A 23,862-nucleotide genomic window follows, 5' to 3' on the forward strand; every position below is an offset into this window, starting at 1 on the left:
CAGTCATTTCAGTGTACACTATCAATATTTTCTACAGATTTTATCTAACAAATCTGTAGCCACAAGCACTTGGCAATTAAGTAGAAACTAGTTCTTCTAAGAAATTGAACATTAATACTGAATTGTATCATTTTTAGTCTCAGTACTTACTGTTGGAATGTTTACTTTCAGGTTGAAATTGAGAAAGGAGTGGGATACATTTGGCCTACTATATCATTTAGAAGTGAAAAACCTGTTTCACTGAGGACAGTCATAACATTTCAAGACGAGTTTGAAATCAGGACTCACCTGTGGGTAGTTGCAACTGCTGATAACTGCATCCTTACGACACATGCCTTTTTGAAAGGGCACTGCATTAATCCTGATTTCATTGAAAGTGTTAGTCAAAAAGATAATCCAATCAAGGTAAGAAACTAGAGAGCTTTTCACAGAGATACCTTTTATTGTTCAAGACAATACTTTAATTGAAAAGGAGATTGAAGCATTATGATGATAATTTTATATTTGTTTTATACATCTCCAAACAACATGTTTGTCAAAACATTTCAAATGCCTGCATTTTCAAAAAATAAATCAAAAAATTTGTATCTCCCACTTGAATACTAATCTAATCAGCCCAAAACTATCAGTTAAAAAAATATGAAGATCGTAAAATTATGAAAATTTTAAGTTTGACAGTAACATTTCTTCAGCTGATTAACCAGACAGTTAAATGTTAACCAGTAAATGTTACAAGATGCTCCTGTAGAATATGTTCCAGATCTAATTGTTACAGTACTTTGGGGGGAAAAAAAGCAAATATTCATCCAGAATATTTTATAAAATTCATGGCTCAGCTCTTTGACTTTAAACATATAGGAGCATCATTCTTCTTGTTTCCCATGTTTTACATATTATCAAAATGATGTTAGTTTGTTCAGATTTCTATTAGTATATTTTCCACTTCATGATGACTGTGCTTCTACCTCTTATTATTGGCATAACAGACTGGATATAAAAGTCACTTTCAAAATAATTACTGGGTTCATGACTAATGAATTTGTATTTTTCCACAAAAATGAGACTTCACAAAGGCTGACACTTATATTACATATAGTTTACATCACTTTCAATAGGCAAGATAAAATTTCACTTCATCTTACATTAAAGAGATATCCCAGTACTAACTTCCCACATTGGTTCACCACTTCAATTCTGCAAAATCTTCCTACACTCCATGAAATGAAATTATCACCACTCATTAAAGCAAAGAGTCAGTGATGTGTTTTTTACACCTATGTTAACATTTGTAAAGAAATTGATATTTAGGACATACACTATTTTTATAGAAACAAAACAATTATTTATTCTTAAAAGTAATTTTATAATGAATTTTGGTGATCCAGTGACGCTAAATTACATAACTATCAGCTGTGCTGTGCATGTGCAGCAACAATGATGTAGGCAGCCCGTGCTTGGTGCTTGCTCTGCTCATACGCTTTTTGTCGCATTTGTGATGGAATTTCATGCGTGGTGGGGCATCACGTGACCATGTGCAGCCCTACAGCATGTTGTTGAGAGAACATACAGTGTTGTACTTAGAGCAGTTGTTTTATCATAACCCACCCAGATAAAGGATGCAAATAAGGAAGCAGTACTTAGCAAAATATCATTTCAAAATTATACTCCACAGATCGAAGTACCATAACATTTTGCTAAGGGGTGAGTTTGACAGATTTTTTTTTTTATTTATTTATTTATTTTTTTTTTTAATTTGTACTCTCCAATATTGTTATGTAGCATTTCCAACAGGTTAACATGTACACAGCACTGCAAAAAGCTAGTAGAATGGAATACAAATTTCTCAAAAAAAAAAAAAATGTTTCTGATGTAGCTTATACCAGAATAAAGGACAATAAATTTCATGACTATTTCAAAATGTGTAAAAAATTAACAAGATTGTCTCTGAGGCAAAGCAACTGTACAACTGACAGTTTATATTCTATTCTAGGAAAAAATATTGGGGGTATTAATATGTGGGGTATTAAAACAATAAAACATGGTATGTTGCCAGTCTATAATTTTGCATAGAAAGGCATTTTATAAATTTAAGAGATACACACAAATTAAGAAATAACTTCAGGCCTAGAGGAAGTACTAGACAAGTGCCTTGTTTTTGAAAAACACTTTCACAGAAGGCAGATTTATAAAATTCTGCTACAGATGTCATTATTTAGTTCAAAACTACTGACCAAATTTGCCTACTTAGTCAGCTTCAAGTAAATGTTTACACGTGTTCATACATATATAGCATTAAGAGATCTTACAGTGTCATAAAAGGAACAGGACATCAAAGGCTACGCCAGCAGCATCAGAATTTCATAAGCCATATCAAAATGCTTCATTCCATTTTAATTGCACATTTCGATGTCCAGATGCACTCTGAAGTACCTGATATTCAGCTTTTCATGTGGTTTGCATGATACCAATTTTCTTGGTGGTCCAGTACTGTATTCTCATGTTTGGTACTTTATTATGGTATAATGTCATTCGTCCCAGAAAATGAAAATTTGTACTTGAAATTGAAAGAAGTTGAAAGTAGCTAATAATAGTGCGGAATGAATAAATTTGTTTCAAATAAACTAACTGCCTCAGCAGAAAAAAAAAAATAGAAGCAAATTTCTCTATAAAACAGACAGAAATAGCTTAATTAAGACATTAATGGTTGATTGCTAATAATGTGGAAATAATATAAAATAAGAAAGCTGAAATTACTAACTTATTTTGGTGTTCATTGGTTATGAAAATATATATTAATTCACTTGATGGCTCCCGACCACAGAAATCTGTTTTGATTTCATTTGACATGGGAGATGTAAATGAAGAGACCAGCAATATTACAAAGACATGAAGCATATACAAGGGTCACATGGGGAAGTACCCCCACCCCAGTTATAACTCAGCTTGCTCTGCGCATGGGCGAACCTGGAAGCTTGGGCACGCTGGAAAAATTTTTGCCGGTAGCATCTGGCTACTTGCTGGTACTGCTCGTACACCAAACAGCCACGCTTCAAGAAGCCAGAAGCGGGAGGAATGCACTACTCATATACGAATTCAGCTCTGCGCATGCGCACAAGCCTGCTGGCAACTGCTCATATGAACCTCGTGATACAAATGTGGTGGAAGAAAATCTTTCATTTTGTATTGGTGTAGACGTGTTAAATGTGAGAAGATTTACTAAGTATGTGATGTGCATAAACTAAAATAACTCTTTTTCTCTAAAAAACAAAATGCCATGTTACCATAAAAACCTGTTAGTCACATCCTAACATAAAGAAAACCGTGGGAATCTCTCAGTGGAATCACTCCTAAACTTAATGAGGCCATGATATACTATGAAGACAATAACGCAGCCATCACTGTAATAGCTAAGTACAAACACTGACTGTACTTGTTAACAACCTCTAACTATAAATTCAAAGCTGCTGTAGGTTCTAAAGTCGCCATGTGGTCAAAGGAGCAGGACAACTTATAGACTGCGAAAATTTAGGAAGGAAGAGGTCTGTTAAACTTGGGGGCTCATCCGGGATTTTACAGTTAAGTGCGACAAGACTAATTGTGCTTTGTTTGCAGGACAGTATAAACTTCATAATTTGTAAAACATGAATAACACTGTACATGTTACCTGTACAAGTAAAAGTAGCCTAGTGTTAGAGCCAACGAATTATTTGAGAGGTGGACCTGTGGTTGACGTCTCGGTGTGAAAAGATAAGTACTATTCTTCTTTGTTTTAAACTTTTCGTCAAGACTGTGTCTAAACATGTTGTATCATGATGACGCTATCAGAAGAAATTAAAAAGGAAGTGGGAGAAATGTTAGCTTTGAATGTGTGTGGTGTAAGTGACAATCCAGATGACTCACAAACCGAAAGAAAACTGGATCAACAGGACTGGGTAAGGTTACTGTTTGCCAGAATGGGACAAATGCAGTCCGAATTAACAATGGCAATGAATTCAAATAGTCAATCCCTAGAATTAAAAAATAAATGCATCCAGTGAATCGATAGTAGCAAAATTAAACTTAACTAGTGGATTGCTGGAAGCAAAAATGAAAAGCAATGGTGACTTACTGAAAGAAGAGATCTCAAATTTGAAAATTCAATTAAGAGAAAGTTTGAAGGGTGTGAACTCCAAAATTGAGGCTGTAGAAAATAAGTTGTAATCTTAGAAAATAAATTGGCCATAGTTAGTCAAGTGAAAGACATTGAAAGATTAACCTCAGCTCAAAGAACTGTGGAGGAGAGAGTAGAAAAATTAAGTTTAGATACAGAATCAAAAGTTAATTCTTTAAATGCTGAATTAAATAAAGTACATGAGTCTGTAACAGGTAACTTGAGTGTTATAGGCAAGAGATTTACTGAAATGCAAGATAATTTTGTGACTAAAAATCTATGTATGAGTGGTGGAAGTGTGTGGAGTAATTTATCTGTAAAAAGTTTTCTTTGTGATAATTTACACCGTGTAGACTTCTTACAACACTGCTCTCACAATCTTGCTCCTGGTGTGTCTGATAATCTAAAGATTAAAATTGTCAAAAAATTTCTGGAGGGGGAAGCTTTGTCTTGGGCAAACCAACATTTTGATGAGTGGAAAACATTTGATGATTTTAAGAAGAGTTCCTTAAATAAGTTTTGGTCTGGGACTGAACAGGGTAGGATAAAAAGTGAATTTTTAAACAGTCCTAGTTTCAGGGGCAGAAACCAGTCAGTGAAGAAGTTTTCCAGGGAGCAGCTTAGGAAATTGGTGCATCTAGAGAAACCCTTTGATGAAATGACACAAACTGATGCTCTTGAAAGGTTACTGAAAGAATACAATGAGAATTGGTGCATGGACCTGACAACTGTTTAGACCAGTTTCTAAAATATATAGACAAATTAGGCAGTGCAATGGAGAGAAATGTGCAGCAGTTCGGTAATGGAAACCATTACAGTGAGAGGTGGAATTCTGATTACCATGAGGACATTCCTAGAAGGTACAATAGAGATTTTCAGAATGAACACCAATATGATAGAACAAGAGAGTACAATGGTAATGGGAGAGGGAGAAACTTGGAAAACAATGGTGTAAATAGGAACAACAGAGGGGAAGGTAACAATAGAATGAATAAAAATTGGAGGGATGGCAATAGAGGTAGCCATCCGGGAAACTCCAGACCGCCTCAATGAGGGTCCACAGCTTTGAGGTGAACAGATTTAAACATCATAGGACCCCTAATTTTCACACAGAACCAAATAGTGTAAATAACTGTACCATTAACAAACAGGTTAAAAATAAGGAATACCAAGTGAATTAAATAAGTTTTGATAGAAAAATTTGGGATACTATGTGGCACAGTACACCACTGCAAAATACACATAGGAGAGATCAAAGTTCTGATTCAGTTCTGGATGAGGAGATGTTAAATGATTTTTACAGCTGGACAAAAAGAGGAGAGCAAGCTAATCATGAAGAGAGTAATAAATGTTTTAGTTCAGAATTACAGGGGTGGTCCACACAAGAAGGAAATAATGAGTCAACTGATGATAAACCTAAGTGACAGGAGAAAGGATCAACCATAGAAAGTGAGGAACAGAGAGAAATAAAAGAAACTGATAGTAAAGTATACCATAGTAGTGATGACGTTAATACATTTATGTGAAAATTATGGTAAGTAAATCAGAAGGTAAGTACAATGTTTTAATTGAAATAAATAATGAAATGTTGGAACTTGATGATAGTTGTGGTGCCGAAGCAAAGGAATATGACAAGAATAGCAAATTGACAGCTGAAAATCAATTGTTATATGTCTGTTCTGATCAGAGCATGGTAAATCAAAGTGTTGATAACAAAAGTGAAAATATTGTGAAAGAATTAGATCTGCATGAGATTACTGAAAGTAAAGAGAGCCAATTTTTAGAAATTCTGTGGAACCAGTACAATGAGGGTTCTTCTAGCATAGAGTTTTGATATCATCTAGGTATAATTAGTAGAATTTTATGTACAAGCTGGCGGAAGATAAGAGAAAGAGTCTGAGTGAAAGGTACATAAACGGTAGCGAATTATTTTTTTGCGCCAAACAGAGCAGTTAAACAGAAAACCGACTCGTGGCGATAATATATTAGACCTTCTGGTGACAAACAGACCCGAACTATTTGAATCAGTTAATGCAGAACAGGGAATCAGCGATCATAAAGCGGTTACTGCATCGATGATTTCAGCCGTAAATAGAAATATTAAAAAAGGTAGGAAGATTTTTCTGTTTAGCAAAAGTGACAAACAGCAGATTACAGAGTACCTGACGGCTCAACACAAAAGTTTTGTCTCAAGTGCAGATAGTGTTGAGGATCAGTGGACAAAGTTCAAAACCATGGTACAATATGCGTTAGATGAGTATGTGCCAAGCAAGATCGTAAGAGATGGGAAAGAGCCACTGTGGTACAACAACCGAGTTAGAAAACTGCTGCGTAAGCAAAGGGAACTTCACAGCAAACATAAACATAGCCAAAGCCTTGCAGACAAACAAAAATTACGCGAAGCGAAATGTAGTGTGAGGAGGACTATGCGAGAGGCTTTCAATGAATTCGAAAGTAAAGTTCTATGTACTGACTTGGCAGAAAATCCTAAGAAATTTTGGTCCTATGTCAAAGCGGTAGGTGGATCAAAACAAAGTGTCCAGACACTCTGTGACCAAAATGGTACTGAAACAGAGGATGACAGACTAAAGGCCGAAATACTAAATGTCTTCTTCCAAAGCTGTTTCACAGAGGAAGGCTGCACTGTGCTTCCTTCTCTAGATTGTCGCACAGTTGACAAAATGGTAGATATCGAAGTAGACGACAGAGGGATAGAGAAACAATTAAAATCGCTCAAAAGAGGAAAGGCCGCTGGTCCTGATGGGATACCAGTTCGATTTTACACAGAGTACGCGATGGAACTTGCCCCCCTTCTTGCAGCGGTGTACTGTAGGTCTCAAGAAGAGCGAAGCGTTCCAAAGGATTGGAAAAGGGCACAGGTCATCCCCGTTCTCAAGAAGGGACGTCGAACAGATGTGCAGAACTATAGACCTATATCTCTAACGTCGATCAGTTGTAGAATTTTGGAACACGTATTATGTTCGAGTATAATGTCTTTTCTGGAGACTAGAAATCTACTCTGTAGGAATCAGCATGGGTTTCGAAAAAGACGATCGTGTGAAACCCAGCTCGCACTATTCGTCCACGAGACTCAGAGGGCCTTAGACACGGGTTCACAGGTAGATGCCGTGTTTCTTGACTTCCGCAAGGCGTTTGACACAGTTCCCCACAGTCGTTTAATGAACAAAGTAAGAGCATACGGACTATCAGATCAATTGTGTGATTGGATTGAGGAGTTCCTAGATAACAGAACGCAGCATGTCATTCTCAATGGAGAGAAGTCTTCCGAAGTAAGAGTGATTTCAGGTGTGCCGCAGGGGAGTGTCATAGGACCGTTGCTATTCACAATATACATAAATGACCTGGTGGATGACATCGGAAGTTCACTGAGGCTTTTTGCAGATGATGCTGTGGTGTATCGAGAGGTTGCAACAATGGAAAATTGTACTGAAATGCAGGAGGATCTGCAGCGAATTGACGCATGGTGCACGGAATGGCAATTGAATCTCAATGTAGCGAAGTGTAATGTGATGCGAATACATAGAAAGATAGGTCCCTTATCATTTAGCTACAAAATAGCAGGTCAGCAACTGGAAGCAGTTAATTCCATAAATTATCTGGGAGTACGCATTAGGAGTGATTTAAAATGGAATGATCATATAAAGTTGATCGTCGGTAAAGCAGATGCCAGACTGAGATTCATTGGAAGAATCCTAAGGAAATGCAATCCGACAACAAAGGAAGTAGGTTACAGTACGCTTGTTCGCCCAATGCTTGAACACTGCTCAGCAGTGTGGGATCCGCACCAGGTAGGGTTGATAGAAGAGATAGAGAAGATCCAACGGAGAGCAGCGCGCTTCGTTACAGGATCATTTAGTAATTGCGAAAGCATTACGGAGATGATAGATAAACTCCAGTGGAAGACTCTGCAGGAGAGACGCTCAGTAGCTCGGTACGGGCTTTTGTTAAAGTTTCGAGAACATACCTTCACCGAAGAGTCAAGCAGTATATTGCTCCCTCCTACGTATATCTCTCGAAGAGACCATGAGGATAAAATCAGAGAGATTAGAGCCCACACAGAAGCATACCGACAATCCTTCTTTCCACGTACAATACGAGACTGGAATAGAAAGGAGAACCGATAGAGGTACTCAGGGTACCCTCTGCCACACACCGTCAGGTGGCTTGCGGAGTACGGATGTAGATGTAGATGTAGATGTAGATGTATACTTGATATTAGTAATTTAGAATCGGACACTCAGGTAAACTTAATGAAGACTGAAAAGGAGGAAGTGGATGGAAATTATAAAGAAACTGAATAAGATTTAATATATGAAGTTTCTGAGGAGAAGGCAGATGAAAAGGAATTAGGCTGCCCATACATTAAAATAAGAGTAAATCAGTGGGAAGGAAATTGTCTTATTGATACAGGAAGCCCCCATATGTGCCATATCAGAAAAATTTAGAGATAAAATTAGGGAAGGTAAGAACTTTGTATAAATGCCAGTTGTAGGGGTAAAAATCAGAGGTGCCACTGGTAAGCTAAGTAAGGTAGTTAATAGTCAAGTATTGTTAACATTTGAAATTGAAAATGTGGAATTTGAGCAAGGTTTCCTTGTGGTCCAAGGTTGGAAGAAAATATCATTTTGGTCATGGATTGGGTCTTAAGTGGGTGTAAGCTTCTCTTGGGAAGAAAAGAGTGTTACAATTACAAAACCTGAGAAAAACAGTGTTCTGAAAACAGACATGTTCATCCTTAGCTTTGGTAATTCTTGTAACCATATCAAACTGTTGTAAGCAAGGTAGATAACCAAGCCATTAGTAGTGTATCAACGAGAAATGGTGGGGTTAGACTTGTACTTGATTCTAGGCACCTTCATAAGTTTCCGATTAGAGAAAATGACCATCCTGACAATATGGACGAGCTTCTGCACAAATTTTATAATGTAAAATTTATGAGTAGTCTAGACTTGACATCTGGTTTTAACCAAATATCCCTTGAACTTGATTCTAGGAAGTATACTGCCTTTTTTTATAGTGGCAAAAGTTACCAATATTGTGTTGTCCCTTTTCGACTGAATGTATCTGTTGCTGAATTTATCAGAGCATTGGGATTTTGTATTAGGTGATGAATTGTCTTCAAAATTAATAATGTACATAGATGACAATCTTGTAACTGGAAAAACCTGGGAAGATTATTTAAACCTTTTGAGACAAGTCTGTTCAAAATTAAGGGAAGGGGGCATGATTGAAAAAATTGGAAAATTGTAGTTTTGGTGTTAATGAACCGAAATGTTTGGGGCATAATATTTCAGAAAAGGGAATCTTACCTGATAAGGATAAACTTGAGGCCATTATAAACTTTCCTACCCCAAAGAACAAAAAACAACTCAAGTCCTTTTTTGGTCTCACTGGATTCTATAGAAAATTTCTTAGTACCCAAGCTTTAAATGCAAACTGCTTATGTAACTTACTAAAAAAGAATACTGTTGGGGATTGGACACAAGCATGTCAGGATGCATTCGTGGAAATAAAGCAACAACTGTCCCAAAGTCAGAGGTTGTATAGGTCTCTTATGTCGTTACCATTCTGTATAATGACAGATAGTAGTGAGATAGGTTTAGGGAATCACTTGTTTCAAAACATAGAAGTAGAAGGAAAATTAGAGCACCATTCTATTGCTTTTGCTAGCCGTGTTTTACAAAAGTATGAAAAATCATATACAGTCACAGAGAAGGAACTACTTGCTATCCACTGGGCATTCAATAAGTTTAAAAATTATCTGTTAGGGCACAAAGTAATTGACTTCTCTGACAATAAAGCACTGTCTTACATTCAGGAGTGCAGACTCTATCATGACCGTATAAGAAGGTGGATTTTATTTCTTCAACAGTTTGACTATGAAATCAGATTTCTTCGGGGTAAACATAATGTCATTGCAGATGCCTTCCCAGACTACCAGTGGCTGAAGATTTTGAAAATGCTTATGGAAAAAGAGGAGAAAGAGTTCAAACATATGCACTTAAATGGTGTAAAAGATGAAGCTAAAACACTAAAAATCTGTAATGATATTTGTAGAAACCAAGACCATGACGAAAATTGGTTAAAAGTTACGTAGGGAAAAGGGAGGAGAAAAGGTAGATTAGTATTATAAAGTACAAAAAGGGATTTTGCTTAGGAGACCTAGACCTGACTTAGACGATTGGAAACTATGCTGGCCCGAGCAATGTATTGACATGTTGATCAGTTACATACATTAAAGCTTTGGACACTGTGGAGCAACAAAATGTATACAGAAGATACAGGAAAATGTGTGCTTCTATAATATCAGTAGGAGAGTGAAGAAGAAACTTGCAAACTGTGATCATTGTCAGAGAGTAAAAGTGAGTAACCAAACATCTAAAGGGTTGATGCAAAACATTTTACAAATAGAAATCTTGAATTGACAGCTCTTGATTTACATGGACCACTACCAAAATCAAGGGGAGGGTACAGTTACATCTTCGGCATAGGTGATGTTTTCTGTAAATTTATAGAATTGTACCCATTAAAGAAAGCAACCAGCAAACAAATTGTCATCAAGCTGACAAATCATTATTTCACAAATGTTGGTATACCCCAGGCTAATAATGGGTCACAGTTTATGTCTAAAGTATAGAAACTTTTTATTGAATATACAAGAATAAACCATATTTTGATTTCAGTCTGTCATCCCTCAAGCAACCCAGTGAAAAGGTACATGAGAGAATTTGGAAGGCTTTTGAGAATATATTGTATTAAAAATCATGTTAATTGGACTGAAAATGTCACTGACTTTGAGGATATAATGAACAGCTTACAGCATTCATCCACCAGTTTTTCACCTTATGAGGTAATTTTTAATAGACGGCCTGCAAACTTGATTTCTGAGAATGTTGATTTCCCATCTTGTCAAACTATGACACCCCAGGAAAGGGAGACAGCTGTTAGGAACACTATGAAAAAGCAAGGAGAGGTGAGAAAATGGAGACATGATGCAAGAAGTAAAGGAGTACAGTACAGGACAGGCGATCTGGTTTTAGTAAAAACACAGGAAAAATCTAAATTGATGACTTCAGAAATAAAGAAATATTTTGACATCTGTACAGGCCCCTTTGAAATCGAGGAAAACCCACATCCTAATGTCTATAGGCTAAACTACCCAAAATTCAAAAAGTTATTTGGACTGCACAATGTTACAGAGTAAACATGACCCATAAAACAGTGATTAAAAAGTAAAATGCTGCTTCTAAAGAAATAGTTGGCTGGACCAACTATATCACTTCATTGTTTTATTATTCAAGGAAAACTTCCTGCCAAAGTGTGGAACTATGTTAGCTAAAAGTATGAAGTAGATTTTGTGTTAATGTGAATTATGTCTGTACTGATTTCTCTTTGTTGTATAATATACCCATTCATTAAATTTAGTATGAGATCAGTGTGTCAGATTATGAACCATTCTGCTGTTTCATAGTAATGTTTCTTCACAGCAGCCAAATGTAATGATGTACGTACTTTTAAAGTAGTAACACATTAATTGTGTGTAAGAAAACAAAACCTTGTCATTTGTAAGTTATGTCAGATGGAACATTATTTAATGGATAAAGCAAACTGGAGATATTTGTCAGTTTATGAGAGGGTGCATTGAAAGACCAGGTATGTTGTAGTGTGTTAAAAAAAAATATGGTGGGTAGTCATGAAATTTAATTATGCACATTAAGAATGTATTGAGGTTTAGAGCATTATGGAGACAGTTGTTGATGTATTACATTTGAAACTCTTGTGATGGACTGAAGGTTATGTGATACTAATTTTTAGGTTTATATTTTGAGAGACCTCCCCCCATGAACCATGGACCTTGCCGTTGGTGGGGAGGCTTGCGTGCCTCAGCGATACAGATGGCCGTACCGTAGGTGCAACCACAACGGAGGGGTATATGTTGAGAGGCCAGACAAACGTGTGGTTCCTGAAGAGGGGCAGCAGCCTTTTCAGTAGTTGCAGGGGCAACAGTCTGGATGATTGACTGATCTGGCCTTGCAACATTAACCAAAACGGCCTTGCTGTGCTGGTACTGCGAACGGCTGAAAGCAAGGGGAAACTACAGCCGTAATTTTTCCCGAGGACATGCAGCTTTACTGTATGATTAAATGATGATGGCATCCTCTTGGGTAAAATATTCCGGAGGTAAAATAGTCCCGCATTCGGATCTCCGGGTGGGGACTACTCAGGAGGATGTCATTATCAGGAGAAAGAAAACTGGCGTTCTACGGATCGGAGCGTGGAATGTCAGATCCCTTAATCGGGCAGGTAGGTTAGAAAATTTAAAAAGGGAAATGGACTCTTGGTCAGGTGACTACAGGGTTATAAACACAAAATCAAATAGGGGTAATGCAGGAGTAGGTTTAATAATGAATAGGAAAATAGGAATGCGGGTAAGCTACTACAAACAGCATAGTGAACGCATTATTGTGGCCAAGATAGATACGAAGCCCACACCTACTACAGTAGTACAAGTTTATATGCCAACTAGCTTTGCAGATGATGAAGCAATTGAAGAAATGTACGATGAAATAAAAGAAATTATTCAGATAGTGAAGGGAGACGAAAATTTAATAGTAATGGGTGACTGGAATTCGAGTGTAGGAAAAGGGAGAGAAGGAAACATAGTAGGTGAATATGGATTGGGGCTAAGAAATGAAAGAGGAAGCCGCTTAGTAGAATTTTGCACAGAGCACAACTTAATCGTAGCTAACACTTGGTTTAAGAATCATGAAAGAAGGTTGTATACGTGGAAGAACCCTGGAGATACTAAAAGGTATCAGATAGATTATATAATGGTAAGACAGAGATTTAGGAACCAGGTTTTAAATTGTAAGACATTTCCAGGGGCAGATGTGGACTCTGACCACAATCTATTGGTTATGACCTGTAGATTAAAACTGAAGAAACTGCAAAAATGTGGGAAATTAAGGAGATGGGACCTGGATAAACTGAAAGAACCAGAGGTTGTACAGAGTTTCAGAGAGAGCTTAAGGGAACAATTGACAGGAATAGGGGAAAGAAATACAGTAGAAGAAGAATGGGTAGCTCTGAGGGATGTAGTAGTGAAGGCAGCAGAGGATAAAGTAGGTACAAAGACGAGGGCTGCTAGAAATCCTTGGGTAACAGAAGAAATATTGAATTTAATTGATGAAAGGAGAAAATATAAAAATGCAGTAAATGAAGCAGGCAAAAAGGAATACAAACGTCTCAAAAATGGGATCGACAGGAAGTGCAAAATGGCTAAACAGGGATGGCTAGAGGACAAATGTAAGGATGTAGAAGCTTATCTCACTAGGGGTAAGATAGATACTGCCTACAGGAAAATTAAAGAGACCTTTGGAGAGAAGAGAACCACGTGTATGAATATCAAGAGCTCAGACGGCAGCCCAGTTCTAAGCAAAGAAGGGAAGGCAGAAAGGTGGAAGGAGTATATAGAAGGTTTATACAAGAGCGATGTACTTGAGGACAATATTATGGAAATGGAAGAGGATGTAGATGAAGACGAAATGGGAGATACGATACTGCGTGAAGAGTTTGACAGAGCACTGAAAGACCCGAGTCCCAACAAAGCTCCAGGAGTAGACAACATTCCATTAGAACTACTGACGGCCTTGGGACAACCAGTCCTGACAAAACTCTACCAGCTGGTGAGCAAGATGTATGAGACAGGCGAAATACCCTCAGACTTCAAGAAGAATATAATAATTCCAATCCCAAAGAAAGTAGGTGCTGACAGATGTGAAAATTACCGAACTATCAGTTTAATAAGCCACGGCTGCAAAATACTAACGCGAATTCTTTACAGACGAATGGAAAAACTGGTAGATGCAGACCTCGGGGAGGATCAGTTTGGATTCCGTCGAAATGTTGGAACACGTGAGGCAATACTGACCTTACGACTTATCTTAGTAGAAAGATTAAGAAAAGGCAAACCTACGTTTCTAGCATTTGTAGACTTAGAGAAAGCTTTTTACAATGTTGACTGGAATACTCTTTTTCAAATTCTAAAGGTGGCAGGGGTAAAATACAGGGAGCGAAAGGCTATTTATAATTTGTACAGAAACCAGACAGCAGTCATAAGAGTCGAGGGGCATGAAAGGGAAGCAGTGGTTGGGAAAGGAGTGAGACAGGGTTGTAGCCTCTCCCCGATGTTATTCAATCTGTATATTGAGCAAGCAGTAAAGAAACAAAAGAAAAATTTGGAGTAGGTATTAAAATTCATGGAGACGAAGTAAAAACTTTGAGGTTCGCCGATGACATTGTAATTCTGTCAGAGACAGCAAAGGACTTGGAAGAGCAGTTGAACGGAATGGACAGTGTCTTGAAAGGAGGATATAAGATGAACATTAACAGAAGCAAAACGAGGATAATGGAATGTAGTCAAATTAAATCGGGTGATGCTGAGGTAATAAGATTAGGAAATGAGACACTTAAAGTAGTAAAGGAGTTTTGCTATTTAGGAAGTAAAATAACTGATGATGGTCGAAGTAGAGAGGATATAAAATGTAGACTGGCAATGGCAAGGAAAGCGTTTCTGAAGAAGAGAAATTTGTTAACATCGAATATAGATTTATGTATCAGGAAGTCGTTTCTGAAAGTATTTGTTTGGAGTGTAGCCATGTATGGAAGTGAAACATGGACGATAACTAGTTTGGACAAGAAGAGAATAGAAGCTTTCGAAATGTGGTGCTACAGAAGAATACTGAAGATAAGGTGGATAGATCACGTAACTAATGAGGAGGTATTGAATAGGATTGGGGAGAAGAGAAGTTTGTGGCACAACTTGACTAGAATAAGGGATCGGTTGGTAGGACATGTTTTGAGGCATCAAGGGATCACAAATTTAGCATTGAAGGGCAGCGTGGAGGGTAAAAATCGTAGAGGGAGACCGAGAGATGAGTACACTAAGCAGATTCAGAAGGATGTAGGCTGCAGTAGGTACTGGGAGATGAAGCAGCTTGCACAGGATAGAGTAGCATGGAGAGCTGCATCAAACCAGTCTCAGGACTGAAGACAACAACAACAACAACATTTTGAGAGAATATTTTGTAATAGTTTAGGTAACTTGATGTTCGAGTGAATGGAGGGATGTTAGGAATTTATCCCGTGCTCTGTTACACAATTTGAAATAATTTTCATTCATGACAAAATGCTATTTGAGAAACAAGTAAATCAAAATGAAAGGCTGTTTCATAATGATGTAAGGTTTAGGTATAAATACTAACAATTTGACATAATAGAAGTGTAGAGTTGGTCATAATTTGACCTATAAAGCTGACATAGCTGTACAATGTGAGAAAATTGCAATGATAGAGCACAATCATATAAGGAATGTCTCAGATACTTTATTATAAAGGAAACATTAAATCATAAATATGTAAACCAGTCTGACTCAGAAAGTACAATGCTGATCACATGTCATTGTATTTACATCTGATTCATCATGTGATTACATTTGTCACATATACATGAATTCTCCCTAAGAGATAACCATTTAACATTGTGTAGAAGTATTTCATCATTTTGAAGTGTCTGTGTTATGTATGTGGTTAAAAGAACCTCTTTATTTTAGAATAATGATTTCTTTAGATTTAATGGTTGTTTTGGGAACAAGCCATATCATGTGGTATTGTATTGAAACAGTTATATTAAAAGGTTATGGGAGAGGCTCTCATTCCACAGTTCACTTAATGTATTCTGAAGAAACCCCTGACACTGTTATCTACTATCAGAAGAGTGAGTTTAACTAAAATACATTGAATCAGTGTTAAAGTAAACTTGAATTTATACAGATACTATATAATTATATATCGATTTTAACATGTCTCTGCAGCTAGCATGATCAATTAAATATAAGGTGCCATATTTTGTTGTTAGCTATAAGTCCATTGCACTTCTTACTCAATACTGCCAATGTAACCTTAAAATTGTACATTATGGAGAGTATATATGTATATAACTTAAGTCCCTTGGGAAATCAATTTCATTACTAACTTTTGGAATGGGAAATTTTATTATGATGTGTGTATTAGACATATAATGTTCCATGTGTAAACTATAGTTAGAGATATAGTTGGACTCACACCCTTCTTAAAAAACTTTCTCTATGCATGACAAAACTTCCTCCAAAAATTAATGCTATAATGGACATTTAAGATAAGAGATGAAAAAAGCATAATACTGAAGGGTGAGGAGGAAATGTGAAAATACTTTTATAAATTACCATTGACAACCAGTACTGGGAAACTGTGAGCAAGGTGGTGATCATAAGATAGACATTTTTCAAGAGACAAGAAGGCATTGATAAGTACCATAAGTGAACTACTGCAATGAAAACTGAATACTGTGTAATCAAAGACTCGAATTAAAAAGAAAATCCTCCAGCAATTTAAATTTGGGAGCTTGAAGAGCTTTAAACCATATGTTAAAACTTCTGCATGAGTTCAGTTGTTAAAGTGTGGAACTTAATTGTCCTATTGCACATCCTTTTCATCGTGATACAAATTAATTAAGAAATATTTATAAAGACAAATTTGTGTGGAATAATTTTAAGTAATATCCTTTTTATGTTGTACTCAATCAGATCTTTTCTGGAGGAAACAGATTTGCATGTCTTAGGACATATGAATCAATGGGAAAGTTAATGTTTTCACAAAGTACTTTTGTTCCATAGTGACACACAATCCCATGCATGGCCTCGTGTGTGTGTGTGTGTGTGTGTGTGTGTGTGTGTGTGTGTGTGTGGGTGGGTGGGTGGTTGGGTGGGTGGGCGGGTGGGGGGGGGGGGGATATTATAACAGAATGTAAAATCATTTATTTCTGTAATTTCTTTACATGTAATATTTTATGTAAATATTGTGTTCGACTTTGAGTTTAACAACTCAAAGAGACTGTTATCTTTGATCATGCAGGGAGGAAGTGGACCTTTGGAACACAAGGTTCACGGTCTTTGATCACTAGCAGTAGTTGGATGAGGGTGTGATACAGATGTGGTGGAAGACAGTGTTTCATTTTGTATTGACGTAGAAGTGTTAAATGTAGGAAGATTTATTAAATATGTGAAGTGCTTAAACTAAAATAAATCTTTTTCTCTGAAAAACAAAATACCACATTACCATACAAACCAGTTAGTCTCGTGCTAACATTAAGAAAACTGCAGGAACCTCTCAGTGGAATCACTCCTACACTTAATGAGGCCAGGATATACTATGTAGACAATAACGCAGTCATCACTGTAATAGCTAAGTACAAACACTGTCTGTACTTGTTAACAACCTCTAATTATAAATTCAAAGCTCCTGTGGATCCTAAAGTCACCATGCAGACGTAGGAGTAGGACAATTTATAGACTGTGGAAATTTAGGAAGGAAGAGGTCTGTTAAACTCCCCACCCCCTCCACACACAAATACTCTCCCAACACCAACACATGATGATGTATGGGATTCTGTGATCCTATGGTACAAAAATGTTTATACTAACATTAAAACTCCAATATACTTTGAATTTTGCCTTAAATGTTTTGAAACTTTTAGATAAGTTCTTTTTCATTTACATTAAAAAACTCTTGCAACATATTTTGTGATGAAACTAAGCTTTAGTATAGTGAATTAAGTATATTGCTTTGGATATCTCTCTCACTAATTTCAAAACAAGGTATGGAGTCAGATTTCACAGTAAAATTTTGGTAGATTTAACTGTACCATTTGAATTAACAGAACTCATATATGTGAAGTTTAGCCATGACTCTCTCTAACAAAGAGTGTCAGACAAATGAAGTAGTTGATTACAAATCTGGAAATAGGTTCCCTTCTCTGTAATTCTTCCCTTCACTGTTCAATCACAAGTAAATAATAGTTAGTATTTCAATTTATTCCCAAACATTTCTATAAAGGGAAATCATTATCTTTATTTACTCATCCACTTAAGTCCACATTAGTTTACAGTAAAGAAGTTTCCTTGTCTTCTTTTGGTCCCATCTTCATGTTCATCACACATGTTTCATCTTCTAGTTGCATCTTTTCAGTGATATCAAATATTTTCAGTAACATATTAGTATAGGAGACTGGTCTGACATAATAAAAAGAATAAGTATTCCTGAGAGTTAAAGAATGTAAAATGGATGTGAATTCCAGAAAGTCACTAACAGAAAATTGTAAATTCCCTCTTCATGGCACGAGCACAGATTTTACATGTAGCGTAGTGACAGATTATTTCAAAAAGATAAAATTTTCTATCAAGGATAAGACACAAGTATACACAATTAAATTGATAATTAGCATTAGATTGTGCAATTAATAATATGAATTTTAAGTATACCATAAATTTTGTAATTTTGGTTCTTCTTAAAAGAAGTGTGTAATTTTAACTGGTAGTACATATTGATTGTAACCCATTTCAGCCTGAAATATAATACATTGTATGCAAATAATATGAATTAATTGAGTGAAACAGCAGAGATAATTGTTGCCTATGCAAGAATGAAAAAAAAAAGAAATAAACTGTAATACTAAAAGAGGATGATTCAATACTATATCCCAATAAAAATCATAATCTATACATATATCAGGCTATGGCATTCATATTTTCAGATCTGTGGTACATACTACCAAAAGACAAATAATACAAGGTGAAAACTGTATCATCACATCACTAAACAAATAAATAAAGAGACAATGTAAATAACTAGAATTTATAAATTTTAAGTTAATATCTATACAATCAAATCTTCAAAAGAGAAGAGAAAAATTTCAGATCCTAAGTGTAAAATGAGTGAGCCAACTGAAAAACTCACAACAGTGGGTACATGCCAGAAGAATGTACTCAAGCATGCATAGGAATCAATCAGCCATACTCCATCTTCATTTTCCATAGTCAATTATATGGGATTTATGCAGGTACAATACAAAAGTTTTCACATGTGAAACATTAATAATCAGAGTTAAATGCAATAAAAGAATGGACTAATAAGGTAATGCACACAGATACACTTAGTTACTATTCCTAAACTTTGCAGTACAAGTTATGAATATTGTTCCATTTCAAAACTGTAAAAAGTTCTACTCATTTAGTCTCATTGCATGTATGTATTAAATTCTAAAGCACAAATCTATTACATTGTAGATGTTAGTCCTGTTCATAGATAAGATGGTACATTAAAAATCAAAGCATGTTGTTGTTGTTGTGGTCTTCAGTCCTAAGACTGGTTTCATCCAGCTCTCCATGCTACTCTATCCTGTGCAAGCTTCTTCACCTCCCAGTACCTACTGCAACCATAGTATTCAAGAACAAAATAATGAAAAATATTAGGGCCTAAGTATGCGAAGTAGGCACCAACCCGTGAGTCCAAACCACACTGAATACAAACCTGCAAAATGGTTTCAACACAACAAAATGAAGAAATCTTATAATTATATCAATAAGTCCAATTATGTGCAAAGAATAATTGTGAGAAGCATCTAGCTTCAATCAATGGTTGTACACTCTCCTTAGGTTCACAGGCACTGTTGTGATGACCAGGGGTGCTTAAAAGAGAGCTAAGAATGATTCTGTCCGCAGCTCAAGTTCCAATCAGACACAATACCACAATGCTAAGAATAGATTCAAGTAAACATAGTCATACACATCTTTGAATGATAACACAATCTAGTAGATTGGGAATCAAAATCAGAGTGTGAAAGTAGACATGTATAGAATTTATTGCATTGTCCATACAAGGAAATGTCTTCCACACCAACCCATGTACACAAAGCCCCAGAAGATTCATTTACAAATGATAAAAAATACATACTGATTTAAAGTTACATAATGATTGGAAATACAATCCCCCAATAAAAAAATTTAAAAAAAACCATGCATTTTTCCTGAATAACATTGTCTTTAGCACTTTATGCTAACAATTCACAAATATCAGACACAGAATACATTCTAGTCAACAGATGCTCAAGTACGTTACCCAGCAACCATGATCTCTTGCAAGGTGACTAGTCCAGCAGGGTACAGCCATACAGCAGTGTGAGGAGTGGATATATCCACATCTTTCAGCTTCCTCCTTAGAGTTATCATCACATGCTCCAACAGGTAGGTAACTTTCTGTCTAGCATCTACATCAAATCCTGAAACATTATTTTGTGTAGTAAATATGCTGTTCAGTACCTCCTTCACATCACATGAGATATGCTCTCCATCTTCATTTTCCATAGTCAATTATATGGGATTTATGCAGGTAGAATAAAAAAGTTTTCACATGTGAAACATTAATAATCAGAGTTAAATGCAATAAAAGAATGGACTAATAAGGTAATGCACACAGATACACTTAGTTACTATTCCTAAACTTTGCAGTACAAGTTATGAATATTGTCCCATTTCAAAACTGTAAAAAGTTCTACTCATTTAGTCTCATTGCATGTATGTGTTAAATTCTAAAGCACAAATCTATTACATTGTAGATGTTAGCCCTGTCCATAGATAAGATGGTACATTAAAAATCAAAGCATGTTGTTGTTGTTGTGGTCTTCAGTCCTGAGACTGGTTTCATCCAGCTCTCCATGCTACTCTATCCTGTGCAAGCTTCTTCATATCCCAGTACCTACTGCAACCTACATCCTTCTAAATCTGCTTAGAGTATTCATCTCTTGGTCTCCCTCTATGATTTTTACCCTCCAAACTGCCCTCCAGGACTAAACTGACGATCCCTTGATGCCTCAGAACATGTCCTACCAACCCATCCCTTCTTCTAGTCAAGTTGTGCCACAAACTTCTCTTCTCCCCAATACTTCCTCATTAGTTATGTGATCCACCCAGTTATTTTGCTCCCCAAATAGCAGAACTGCTTTACTACTTTAAGTGTCTCATTTCCTAATCTAATTCCCTCAGCATCACCCAAATTAATTCGACTACATTCCAATATCCTTGTTTTGCTTTTGTTGATGTTCATCTTACATCCTCCTTTCAAGACACTATCCATTCCGTTCAACTGCTCTTCCAAGTCCTTTGCTGTCTCTGACAGAATTACAATGTCATTGGTGAACCTTAAAGTTTTTATTTCTTCTCCATGGACTTTAATGCCTACTCCATTTTTTTCCTTTGTTTTCTTGCTTGCTCAATATACAGATTGAATAACATCGGGGAGAGGCTAAAACCCTGTCTCACTCACATCTCAACCACTGCTTCCCTTCAGTGTCCCTCAACTCTTATAACTGCCATCTGGTTTCTGTACAAATTGTAAATAGTTTTCACTCCCTGTATTTTACCCCTGCCACTTTCAGAATTTGAAAGATAATATTCCAGGCAACATTGTCAAAAGCTTTCTCTAAGTCTACAAATGCTAGGAACGTAGGTTTGCCTTTCCTTACTCTAGCTTCTAAGATGAGTCGTAGGGTCAGTATTGCCTCACGTGTTCCAATATTTCTACAGAATCCAAACTGATGTTGCTTGAGGTCAGCTTCTACTAGTTTTCCCATTTGTCTGTAAAGAATTCGTGTTAGTATTTTGCAGCTGTGCCTTATTAAACTGATAGTTCAGTAATTTTCACATCTGTCAACACCTGCTTTCTTTGGGATTGGAATTATTATATTCTTCTTGAAGTCTGAGGGTATTTCACCTTCTCATACATCTTGCTCAGCAGATGGTAGAGTTTTGTCAGGACTGGCTCTCCCAAGGCTGTCAGTAGTTCTAATGGAATGTTGTCTACTCCTGGAGCTTTGTTGGGACTCAGGTCTTTCAGTGCTCTGTCAAACTCTTCACGCAGTATCATATCTCCCATTTCATGTTCATCTACATCCTCCTCCATTTCCATAATATTGCCCTCAAGAACATCGCCCTTGTATAGACCCTCTATATACTCCTTCCACCTTTCTTCTTTTCCTTCTTTGCTTAGAACTGGGTTTCCATCTGAGCTCTCGATATTCAAACAAGTGGCTCTCTTTTCTCCAAAGGTCTCTTTAATTTTCCTGTAGGCAGTGTACCCCTTACCCCTAGTGAGATAAGCCTCTACATCCTTACGTCTGCCCTCTAGCCATCCCTGCTTAGCCAATTTGCAGTTCCTGTCACCGCATTTTGGACAATCCCTCCACCTCCCCAAACTTGTCCTCTAAATGTTCTACAAAGAACTGAGGCTTTACGGATATAAAGGATTCCCCATCAGCTCTGGTACAGATGAGATACCTGGACCAGCTGACGTACACTGAGGCTAAGTGGAAATATGATCGGCTTCATCTGGTGCACATGATGTCTTCTTATGCTGCCACTGTTACTCCTGTTAAGTTCCATCAGCTCCACCATTTCCAGTCAGCTCTGAGAGTCGAATGACCACACCTGCCCCCTTGATGGTGGGTGGGCACTTCACTCCCTGTTGCTTCTGCTCCATCTGCTCCAGGAGCAACACCCCCCCCCCCCCCCCCCCCCCAACCATTGGGGCATCAGTTCCCCCTTCCCAGCCGGAGAAGCATAAGACTTCTTCAGCTTCTCTCGCCAGGATGGGGTCCGTTGGGGACCTCCCCTCTCTAGTTCCAACCAGTTTAAAAGCGGACACCCGCAAATGGCTCAAACAACCACCTGTCGCTGGTAGTAGGACTTCACAGTCGTTGTCCGTCCCTGAGACTGAACCAGGGAAGCCCACCCAGCCTGAACCACAGAAGGCACAGAGAGAGACACAGAAGAAGAAAAAGGTTCATAAAAATCATGACAGTATGGTGGCACCCATCCCACCGCTTCCTGCAAGCTCCATGTCTGAGGGTAAAGTCAAGATTCTGGCGTCTGCTGAAGACCTGGATCTCACCGGTCCCTCAGACGCCATGGATGTCACTTGCACTGTTGCTGAATCAGTGGCAGCGAGTGAACAAGTGGCGTAAACTGCTTTCCCAGTCCCTTCACGCCTTTCTGAGCCATGGACAATATCATCCTCCAGTGGAACTGCAGCTGTTTCTTCCGTCATCTCGCTATGCTCTGACAACTTATCAGCCTTCACCTTTTCTTCTGCATTGCTCTTCAGGAAACTTGGTTTCCAGCAATGCAAACCCCCACCCTCTGTGGCTATGGGGTTATTATAAGAACCGGGCAGCTTATGAAAGGGTGTCTGGTGGCATCTGCATCTATGTCCTTCACTCTCTTCACAGCGAGTCTGTCCCTCTACAAACACCTTTAGAGGCTGTCGCTGTTCAGGTGTGGACGCCACAGGCTATTACTATCTGCAGTCTGTATCTTCCATCGGATGGTTATGTCCCACAGCATGTCCTGGCTGCGCTGATCGCCCAATTACTGCCACCTTTCTTGTTACTGGGCAACTTCAACGCCCATAACCCTTTGTGGGGCGGGTCAGTGACAACAAGTGAAGGCGCCACCAATGAGCATTTATTGGCACAGCTCAATTTTTCGATTTTAAATGATGGTGCTTTCACACACTTCTGTGTGGCGCATGGCACGTACTCTGCCATCGACCTTTCCATCTGCAGCCCTAGCTTCATACAGTCTGTCCAATGGAGTGTGCATGGTGATCTGTGTGCAGTGACCACTTTCCACTCTTTCTGTCACTTCCACAGAGTCACTCTTCTGAGCCCTTGCAGATGGGCTATGAATAAGGCTGACTGGGACTTGTTTTCCTCCACTGCCGTTATTGACCCTGTTTCTCATGAAGCCATTGATACAGTGGTTC

General features: G+C 37.6%; 1 protein-coding gene across 1 annotated transcript in view; it reads left to right on the plus strand.

Annotated features, from left to right (window-relative positions):
- Positions 1 to 23,862, plus strand: part of LOC126267920 (uncharacterized) — a 95,969-nt gene that overhangs the window by 14,686 nt on the left and 57,421 nt on the right. The window contains exon 2 of the mRNA XM_049973230.1: positions 172 to 405. Coding sequence (XP_049829187.1) covers positions 172 to 405 — 234 coding nt within the window. The remainder of the gene's footprint in view (positions 1 to 171; positions 406 to 23,862) is intronic.

This window comes from Schistocerca gregaria, chromosome 4 (genome assembly GCF_023897955.1).
Source record: "Schistocerca gregaria isolate iqSchGreg1 chromosome 4, iqSchGreg1.2, whole genome shotgun sequence".
In the NCBI taxonomy this organism is placed as follows: Eukaryota; Metazoa; Arthropoda; class Insecta; order Orthoptera; family Acrididae; genus Schistocerca; species Schistocerca gregaria.